The sequence below is a fragment of the Cyphomyrmex costatus genome, unplaced genomic scaffold (assembly GCF_001594065.2).
Source record: "Cyphomyrmex costatus isolate MS0001 unplaced genomic scaffold, Ccosl1.0 scaffold51, whole genome shotgun sequence".
Lineage (NCBI taxonomy): Eukaryota > Metazoa > Arthropoda > Insecta > Hymenoptera > Formicidae > Cyphomyrmex > Cyphomyrmex costatus.
This window is the reverse complement of record NW_017279354.1, coordinates 144,669-155,419: the sequence shown is the minus strand read 5'-3', so window position 1 is coordinate 155,419 and position 10,751 is coordinate 144,669. Positions and strand designations below refer to the sequence as shown.

General features: G+C 25.4%; 2 protein-coding genes across 2 annotated transcripts; both read right to left on the bottom strand.

Moving 5' to 3' along the window:
• Positions 1 to 1,523: 1,523 nt before the first annotated feature.
• On the bottom strand, positions 1,524 to 4,551 carry LOC108778722 (odorant receptor 13a-like). Its single transcript, XM_018545974.1, has 6 exons — positions 4,355 to 4,551; positions 3,167 to 3,395; positions 2,602 to 2,832; positions 2,409 to 2,522; positions 1,725 to 1,880; positions 1,524 to 1,574 (listed from the first exon to the last, which is right to left on the bottom strand). The coding sequence occupies exons 1-6, from the start codon at positions 4,549 to 4,551 to the stop codon at positions 1,524 to 1,526; spliced, it is 978 nt and encodes a 325-aa protein (XP_018401476.1).
• Positions 4,552 to 5,690: 1,139 nt separating this feature from the next.
• LOC108778721 (putative odorant receptor 92a) lies at positions 5,691 to 6,957 on the bottom strand. The gene is made up of 4 exons (XM_018545973.1): positions 6,871 to 6,957; positions 6,678 to 6,791; positions 5,879 to 6,034; positions 5,691 to 5,741 (listed from the first exon to the last, which is right to left on the bottom strand). Exons 1-4 carry the CDS (start codon positions 6,955 to 6,957, stop codon positions 5,691 to 5,693), a joined length of 408 nt encoding a protein of 135 aa, XP_018401475.1.
• Positions 6,958 to 10,751: the final 3,794 nt, after the last annotated feature.

Sequence of the window (10,751 nt, the reverse complement as noted above, 5' to 3'; positions counted from 1 at the left end):
TTATACGTACGTTGCACAGTATGACGATAAGACGAAACAGAGTTCATAATTTTATTATACGATAATTCCATAAACAGTCTAATAACGTATAATTCTTTGACCGTATAGTAATGAAGATATTGTACAGCTAAGATAATACAAAAAAAGCTTTTATTGCGAGACAGTTCTTTTTTATACAATTTTTTTTAACACAAAATTATAGGTAAGAAAGAAGTGACCAGATGTTCACCACAATTCCTGCCTTTCATGAAAATATTATATACACGACGTGGTGGTTACACATATTAGATATTCTAAGTAAATGGAAATAAATTGCGCTCATTTAATTGATTTTCAAATCTTTGAAGAAATATGATGAGGAGAAAACAATAGGACTCACTGACTGAACATAAAGTAATTCGTTATTTCCACTAATAATTCAAAAAACGTTTTTGCGTATATACAAACTTGTATATTGTACAAATTTAAAAGTAAAAATGGCAATTGGAGATAATATAGACGTGTAATTGTAAATAATTCAATAAAATACGAGTTAAATTGCCAATCCTGTGATAAAAAGCAATCGATTAAAAATAATAGCCTACATACTACTGCAAGTTTTTATTTTGTTGAGAGACAGAGAGAGAGAGAGAGAGAGAGAGAGTGAGAGAGAGAGAGAGAATAAAAAATTAAAATAATTCACAAGATATATGAGATTATTTTGCATTTACAATTAATAACTATTCCATTAAATGCAATTTAAATCTGTGTTATTTATTAACTAATAATTAATAAGTAACAGAAACCAACTTTATATGATAATTTGAGTTCTGATTCATATTTCTAATCTGTTTTAACTTAACTATGGTATGAAATTATAATAATTACCAGATATATAAAAATATTTGAAAGATTACAGTCGTAAAAGTTTCAAATGACATTCATCACTTTTCCTGCCATAATCACCAGTCGCTTTTGTTCTCAATATTACAAACACTATAATTTTAGAAATGGATTGTATTTATTTAACTTATGGTCTTAAAAGAAATAACGTAATCCACAAAGAAAGGAATTCTATAATTAGAGTTATACTGATTGAAAATTTCCTCTAATAATTTGAGGAACGTAATTATATTAAAGACTCGTACAGAAGAGAAAATTTTAAAATAAAAGTTGGACAGAAGACATTATCAATAAAATTAATAAATTAGATACAAAATATGTATATTCATACAAATTGAATATGCTATTCTTTGGTTTTTATTAAAAGACAGTGTCCACTAACATATGACATAGATATAACATATATGTCATTTTAAAAATAAATAATAGTACTCCAAAAAGAAGGAATTATTTCTAATTAAGTTAATTGTTTATATAACAAAAATACAACTTATGTAATATATGTATTATAACTAATAGTTTAAAAAATAATTAAATGTGATAATAACATTTAGATTTTCTTAATTCTGTTTCCATATACTTTCTAACTTATGACTTATGTAAATAATATTATAATTTTAAAAAATTAATTCTTGATAATATCAATATATAGCATTTAAAACAGATATATAAGATGCTGATGCCTTCATGATCTAAAAAAATTATAAAAGATTTTATTTAAATTATAAGACATGACTATGTAAAACGGAAAAGTGTTTAAAAAAATGTTAATATAATAAATAAAATAAATAAAAAAAAGTAAAATGAAGTGCCCGAACTATTTAAAAATTTTAAAAAATTACATGTGTAAAAGTATCAAATGACATATCTATCATTTTCCCTGCCGTGATCGTCAGTCGTTTCTGAGACCTCATTATTATAAACATTACAATCTTTTCTGTATTTACTGGCATTTCATACCACAGTGTTTCATATGTTGCATTTGCAATTAAATTGCCCTAAAAAGGATTACAAATAATTTCAAATTGATTAGCTTATTTTTTCTATTCAATTCTTGTGACAAAAACATTTTTTGTGACAAAACTACAGACGTTACAAGAATAATTTTTATAACAATATTAAAATTTTTCATGAAAATATTTTGTATTATTAAAATATAGGAGGTCTAGTTGTAATAAAAAATTTATTGATAATTTTGTAATTTTAGTACTCTTCATTACAAGAGATAAATTACACATTATCATAATATTACAGTGTACCAAAAAATATAATTCTCTTTAATATAATTAATATAAAATAAAAAAGATTAATTTGAATTTTATTTTCTTAAATAATACTATATGTACAATATATTGCAACACATTAAAATATTTTTATTAGAAAATAATATCAAACATTTTTATTATCAAAATAATACAATTATGATTTTAAAAATCATACGAGTCAATCACGATTATCTTTCATATTAATACAATTATGTTGTGTTAAAAATAATGTACTTTTGATTACGACTTTTAAATACGCACCTTGAGGCTAAGATGTTCTCCAGCAAAGCAAATAACAAAGGCTTCAATCATTATGACGCAATAAGCAAAAACGGTTTTCACTAATACAAAGACACCAGCTTCATTATGGATAGACTAGTTTGACAAATAATAAAAAAAAAAAGATAAAAGATATATGTATATAATACCAGAAAATGTATTTATTAGTATTTACCACTATGAAGACAAATCCTATACTGCAAATGACTAACGTATTCCAAACAACTTGCATCAATGCAATGAAGGAGAAGAGTTCTTCGATGTTCTTAGAAAATGAAATTATTCTGTTATGCCTCTCGATTAACATTCCAAATGAAGGTACAAAAGGTTCATGAAGAATAGTGTTTTTGGAAATATTTTTGAACTCATGACATATTATATCAATTTGTCCACTTATGTGTAGCACCTAAAATATACTTCAAGTTTTGCAAACATTACAATCACTACATGTAAGGAAAATTATTACCATAAAGAATGTGTTTCAAGTATATAGACATAAGATACTTTTATATAATACATTACAATAGTTATTTTAAAATGTTTTTAATAATGACATTTTGCTATAAAGTTTTTGTAGACAGAAATGGCATAGTCCACATAGAACTAAGTTAATAAATTAAAAGCAAAAATTTGATATGATAGGCTTTATTATATTATAACATTGCGTTATAAATTTCTTTGATATTAAAAAACAAATAAATAAAAAACACAGGCAAATATGTAAAAAAAATATAAATTACCAAGGTAAAAATCAATCCATTTAGAATAGCGACAGTGCACACGTGTAACATCACATGTAAAAATACTGTCCCAGCAAAAAGTTCAAACATCGGCGATTGTTGAGTTTCAAAAGGAAATTGCACCTTTAAAGGAAGCTGTCTTGAAGTATCATTATAATCTTCGATTAGAAATATGAAACGTATTGCGTATTCCCCTAAGTAGTAAAGTGCGGCAACGATGGCAGTAAAGCTCAATAAAGCATTAGATATAAAATGCGAAATATTCGCTTTAATTGTCATTATATACAAATGATGATCAGTATTGATGCACTCACGCCAATCATTATCCATAGTAGCAAGAATTTTATGAAGACTTCTATACAATATTTTATTTATTTCGTTAAATGTTTTAGAAAAAACACTGTTTTGCAAGAAACCATTAATATTATACGCATCAATGTTTAAAATAACATTTAGATGGTATGTAATTTTATATTTGAGAGAAAAACTATCGCATCTAAAATATATGTTAGGATAACAAAAAGGAATCTCATTTTCTGGAGATAATAATTGAGCAAAATTGTATTACTTCGCTGTATGTTAACAAATATTGTGAGAGTCCGGTTTTAAATAACTTAATCGCTACATCGCATGGATCATCAGTGCCCAGTAAGGTGTTTCTGTTTGTTTTGGTTATATTTATCATATAACATGTATATTAATGGTTTTTAAAAATTACAAAAATTATTAATGCAATATACATTATACATATATACATTATAATGTACACATATATAATGTACATAAAAAATATATATATAATAAAATGTATTATATTAGATATGTATTTAAAAATCATGATTATATAAAATACATTATAAAATGTATTATATAATAACACAGAAAAGGTAACATACCAATATGACATAAATTATAATTAAGTATTCACATATACGAAAAATCATTGTATAATTATATTATTTTTTATAGTTAAAATATCATTGCCTGAACAAAAAGTTCAGCATGGATCACCAGACTCCTATTAATTAATAATATCTTACCGACGTTGGATCCACAGACTTGTTAATTTAAAAAATGTCAAACTATAGTCAAGAGTCATAGGCAGCCCATCAACAAGATTTGACAGCTCGCTCATACTCAAGTGTTCAAATATGTATAAATATTGGAAGTATTGTATAACCAACATACTCGACATAAAGCTCAACCAATAAGTAGTAGAATATGATACATTTGGCCATATGCCAAGGAATCGAAGGCCAATTTTCACCGCCGGGCTGACAGTACTCATTATATCCTTCGCCTACACTATCAAAAAAGAAAATGAAGATCAATATAGACGTACCCGGTGTACCCGTTTGACAAGAAACTGAGAGTGCACTGTCCATTTCATCCCCACATAATGCATCCCCCCTCAGAAGAACACGGATCAATCGCTGTTACCTCGCATAGTACGACGATAAAACAAGACAGAACTCATTATTTATATGAACATCCTATAATTTCATTAGCAATCTAATAACGCGTTTTCCGACCGTAATATTATACTCTGTTAATGCAAAAGAAAACTAAGATATACGTGTACAGTAAAAAAAAAACAGTCTAAGGGATGGTTTTTGCGCTTGTTTCCGTGGTAACAATATATCATCAAGAAAAAACAAGTATCTACGCATTTCCTATCAATTGCGGTAATCATCAAAAATACAATGATAATAATATAATTGTGATTATACATAAGGTATTCTAATAAACATAAGTGCATAATTATGCCATTTAACCTATAATTCTTGAAAAAAATAATGTAAAGGGAAAATAAAGAAACTCTACGAATGGAAGTATAATAACTGAATAATTTTCTTTAGTTTTAGAGAGGAATGTATTTATAAATTATATTATAAACTCGCTCGGAAAATATGAAAAGCATATTTAATTTTTAAACAATAATAAACATAATCCTCCAGCATCATTTTGTGTCTTTTAAAACAAAATCGATATCACGTTTTCTCAAAATTCTTGTTCAGATTTCAATATATAAAAACTTAATAAAACACAATGCAATTTTTATTATAGTAAAAACTTATTGTCAAAAATTTTACAATTGTAAAAGTATAAACTATGATCGAAAATATCAGGGTGGTGCTGAAGGGATATAATAATAATAATAATAATAATGATAATAATAAACTTTTATGCATAAGATTATTTGCATTTATAATAATAGTGTTTCTCTGTTAAATACAGTTCAAATTTTTATATTTTATTAATTGATAATTAAGAAGTAACAGTCACCAGCTTAATATGACAATTTAACAATCTAATTTATCAAGTAAAAAACAATAAGTTATGATAATATAACTATCAAAATAACATCAAAATGACATTAAAATAAATCGCAAATGAATAATGATCTTTGATGATCATTTTGATGTTATGATAATTATTGTTATTCTGCTTGGATCATTATAAACATTTTTAACTTAACTATGATATAATTTCAGAGAATAAATATCATACTATTTTGTTGATGTCAATACATAGCAATTAAAACGGATATATACGATGCTGATGCCTTCATAATCTAAAAAATTCAAGTTAAAAAATTAAATTTGGTCTACAAATTATATTCACATGGAAACATGTAGCAGCAGATCCTAAAATTAATTTGTAAGTAGAATAAAATTAATTATTAGATATCCAAAAGATTTAAAATATTACATTCGTAAAAGTTTCGAATGACATATCCATCATTCTTCCTGCCGTGATCGCCAGTCGTTTTTGTGATCTCATTATTATAAACAATATAATTTTACTGTGATTTAACGACATATCATACCATAGCATTTCATATGTTGCACTACCAATTAATTTGCCCTAAAAATGATGCATATATAGAGGATTTTTTGTGATTATTTTTATTTGTCAAATTTCACAAAAATATTTTTCTATTCACATTGTGAAAATGTAGGCCGGTATTCATAATCGGTTCTTATTTCAAGCTGTCTCACGTGATACCTTAAGATGCTTATACGGCTCTGTGATTAATTCATGACATTTATGACAATTTTATAATTTACCTCCCATGTCTCGCGTTGAATCTCATTAGCCTTGAAGTTCTTTATTTGTTGTTATTTTAAAGATTAAGATTCCTTTTAAATTAGATTATTTCTGATTTATAACTGTACTTAAGAGACGGCTTTAAATGTAAGAACTGATTATAATCGGTCCTTCTACTGAAAATGTGTCAGAAATTCTTTACTAATTCTATATTTACTTTTATTTTTAAAATACAGAAACTACATAATTTTATTATAAAATATGTTGTCATTTCTTTTAAAAATATTATATGATCAGAAAATTTAAAAACAATGTTACTTAAGAAATTGGTTACCTGAAATAATACCTCACCAAAATATTTTTATTAAAAAATAATAATATATATTGTTATCATTTTTATATTATATAGCATTATTATGTCTAAAAAATTATATATTTACAGGTAATCACTCCTGCTCACCTTGTAGGTAAGATATTCTCCGGCACAACAAATAATAAATTGTTCCATCGCTATGGCAAAGTAAGCAAAACCGATTTTCATTAATTCGAAAATACTAGTCTCGTTGTGAAAAGACTAAATACCAATAAATAAAAATGAGTAAAATATATGACATCTATCAAAACATTGCACACGCATTTATTATAATACTTACAATTATGAAGAGACATCCTAGACAGCAAATTACTAAGGTATTCCAAACAACTTGCATTAATGCAATAAAAGAGAAGAGCCGTTCCATGTTCTCGGAAAAAGAAATGACTCTTTTGTGTCTCTCGACTAGCATTCCCAATGACGATATGGAAGATCCACAATAAAGAATATTCTCAGAAATATTCTTAAATTCTTGACAAATGATTTCAATTTGCCCGCTTACATGGAGTCCCTAAAATATATTCAAATTTTTACAAATATTATAATTATTGCACATAAAAATTTTTTTGCTATTTTAAACGTTTCTTACAAGTTTAGTACAAAGATTCAATAAGAAATCTTACATATAATAATATATTAAATTTTTTTATATGATATATAATTTAAACTCAAAATATTTTTAATACTGACATTAATTATACTTAAAGTTTGTAATAAAGAAATGCAGCATATGTTTTTATACTATGTGACATAATATTCTGCAAATTGCTTTATGAAAAATCTTCATGCAACAACGTTATGCTTATGAGTTTGTAAATCATTATTGTATAAATATTAATCAAATTTAAAATAACAAATGTACAATATAAGTTACCAAAGTAAAGACCAATCCGTTTACAATAGTATTCGTCCATACTTGTAATAACGTATGTATAAATATTATAACAGCAATAAATTCAAATTTAGGCGATTGTTGAATTTCAAATGGAAATTGTATTTTTATAGGAAGCTGCCGCACAGTATTATTGTAATTTTCATTTAGAAATACGGAATAAATTACGTAATCGCCTAAAAGATAAATTATTGTAATGATTCCATTACAACTCAATAAAGCGTTAAAGAAAAAATGTGATATATTAGCTTTAATTGTCATCAAATGAAAATGTTGCTCGATGTTGGTACATTCGCGCCAATCATTATCCATATCCGCCAAAATTTTATGAAGGACTCTGCAATGTAGACATTACTAACACGGTGCTTTAATCAGTGTCATAGATAATAGTAATACTTTTTTTTTTTTTTTAAATAATGTAGTATACTTTAATATCTAAATTAAGATATATCTAAACAAATAGTAAGGTGACGTCTTATTGAAATTAAAGTTGTTACTGAGACATCATTTGACGTCACTTTACTCTTTACATCGAATTTAGGTATTATTAAATCACTTTCAGTTAGAGGAATAGAAAATCAGATTAAAAGTATATGTTATAACAGAAATCTAAAAGACAAACTCGAACATGGTAATTAAGTTGAGATACTACGCAATATATTACATCATCTTACCGACGATGTATCCATAAACCAGCCATTTTAAAACATGTTAAACTGTAATCCAGAGTAAAAAGTGAACTGTCAACAAGACTTGATAACTCGCTGATCTTCAAATGATCAAACGTGTACAAATATTGGAAGTACTGTATAATCAGCATACTTGACATAAAGCTCCAATAAACTGCAGAATACGATACACCCGGCCAAAAGCCAAAAAAACGAAGACCAAATCTCAGCGCTGGGCTGACGCTACTTGTAATTGTCATTTGCCAATAGATTTAAGAAAATAATAATCTATTTCAGCACATTTCTACGATACTCTGGTTGGTAAGGAAATGAAAGTGTATCGTCTGATTTTCCAAGTGCATCCCCACGCGGTGCGACCCCACTCCTGTGAATATGGATCAATCGCTATTATATGTCGTGCGATACTAAATAAGCCAAGAGAGAACTCATTATTTGCATGAGCATATAAGTTCTGTAGCAATCTAATAACGTGTATTCCGACCATAAACAACGATATTATTTTTCTGAAGTAAAAAATACTTACTTTCTTGAGGACTAATTTATTTTTTTGCAAATGCGTTTTTTTAGCAACGCAATATTGTCAACAAGAAATAAATGTCTGCACGATTCCTACCAATTGCGAAAAGTATCAAACGTATTATAATAGTATAGTTGTGATTATACATGAGATTCTCTAAAAAACAAAAATTGATTGTATTTATATCAATTACCTATTGATTTTAGAAATAAACTGTCTAAAGAATAAAAGTGTTTTACAATTCGAGATATAATGACTGAATAATTTTCTCTAATAGTTCTTGGAATAAAGTTATATTAAAAACTCGCTTGATACAGAAATTTCAAAGTAAAAAGGTTTTGAATAGTCTACAATATAAACGAAGTTAACGTCAAATACAAATAAAATATGTTCATGCAAATCGAATATTTGTAAAAGTTACATGTTCACATAAATCGAACATGCTATTCTCTGATTTGGATTAAGAAACAATGTCTTAAAACATATGACGCAAGTATAATATATATCTTTCTTAAACAAGATAAATAGAGATAATAGTAATCGTGAAAAAAGATACTATTTCTAGTTACATGTTAATTGTTTAATAATATAATTTATGTAGTATATAATTTATGTAGTATATAATTTATGTAGTATATTAATATATATATTATATATGTAGTTTATTAATTTATATATATAGTTTAAACCAGATAGTTTAAATAATACCTAATTTTGTTAACAACAATTAATTTCTAAATTCACTTACAATACTTTTTATTTTATTAACTAATATTAATTTTATTATAATTTTAAAAAGTAATAAATCTTTGGTAATATTAATATAAAGCATACACTCTCACATACGCACGCACGCACGTACACAAAACAGATAACAAGACGCTGATGCTTTCATAATCTAAAAAAATATGTATTATAAAAAATTTAATTTAATTTCTAAAATGCGTTCATATTAATATAAAACAATATTTTAGAAAATGCCAAAATTAGTGGTAAGTAAAATAAAGAGGAGTCAACATTTAAAAGATTACTTGCAAAAAAGTTTTGAATAACATATCTATTATTTTCCCTGCTGTAATCGTCAATTGCTTCGGAGATCTCATTTTTATAAACATTATAATTTTTTCCGTATATATCATATCACAGTGTTTCATATGTTGCTATTACTTTTCCCTAAAAAATAATACAAATGTTATTTTAAATGTGTCGACTTCTTCTGTATTTACTTTTATTTATTTAATTTATTTGTCAGAAAAACATTTTTCTTCTATCATCATGTCGTTATAAGAATATTTGTTAACAACGTTAAAAATACTTCATGCAATTTTTTTATATTTTTAGAATATACATAGATAGTCTTACAGATGTAGCAAAAAATTTGATGATAAATAGGATATATTTTAATTTTAATAATCTTTTGTTATAAAAAAGAAGTATATCATCATTATAATAGTACAATTATACATTATATTTTTCAACAATAAGAAGTGAATTGTAATTATATTTATTCAACCTTTAATCTTTAAAAAAAATTAATTAAAGAGAAAATGAAGAGACTATACAAATTGAAATTTAATGACTGAAAAATTTTTGTAGTTCTGGGAATGTAATTATAAATTATATTTAATACTCGCTTGGAGGAAAAAAATATCGCAAGTTTAAGAGTAAAAATTTGAAAAAGCAAATATTAAAAACTATTTATTACAGAAATGGCGAAATATATTACTTAAAATCAAATATACAATCATCAGATTGAGATTAAGGATCAATCTAAAAAGATCTAATACAAATACATACATACATATGTTGCTTATACATTAAATGCACTTTTAATTTGTGTTATTTTTGACCTGACAGCCAATATAAATTGTAATTTACTTTGTTAATATCAATGAAATACTTAATTCATTGTTTATATGTAAACTATAATTTATATTATAATTTAACTTATTGAAACATGTTTTCATTAATATCAGTACATAGCATTTAAAACTGATATATAAGATGCTGAGGCCTTCATAATCTATAAAAATACAAATTAAATTTGATTAATCAATTACAAA

Coding starts and splice junctions, on each gene's coding strand:
- LOC108778721 (XM_018545973.1), bottom strand. CDS start 6,957: ATGGAACGGCTCTTCTCTTTTATTGCATTAATGCAAGTTGTTTGGAAT. Junction 6,792..6,870: donor TAGGATGTCTCTTCATAATT/GTAAGTATTATA, acceptor ATTGGTATTTAG/TCTTTTCACAACGAGACTAG. Junction 6,035..6,677: donor GAGAATATCTTACCTACAAG/GTGAGCAGGAGT, acceptor CATCATTTTTAG/GGCAAATTAATTGGTAGTGC.
- LOC108778722 (XM_018545974.1), bottom strand. CDS start 4,551: ATGGACAGTGCACTCTCAGTTTCTTGTCAAACGGGTACACCGGGTACG. Junction 2,523..2,601: donor TAGGATTTGTCTTCATAGTG/GTAAATACTAAT, acceptor TTGTCAAACTAG/TCTATCCATAATGAAGCTGG. Junction 1,881..2,408: donor GAGAACATCTTAGCCTCAAG/GTGCGTATTTAA, acceptor AATCCTTTTTAG/GGCAATTTAATTGCAAATGC.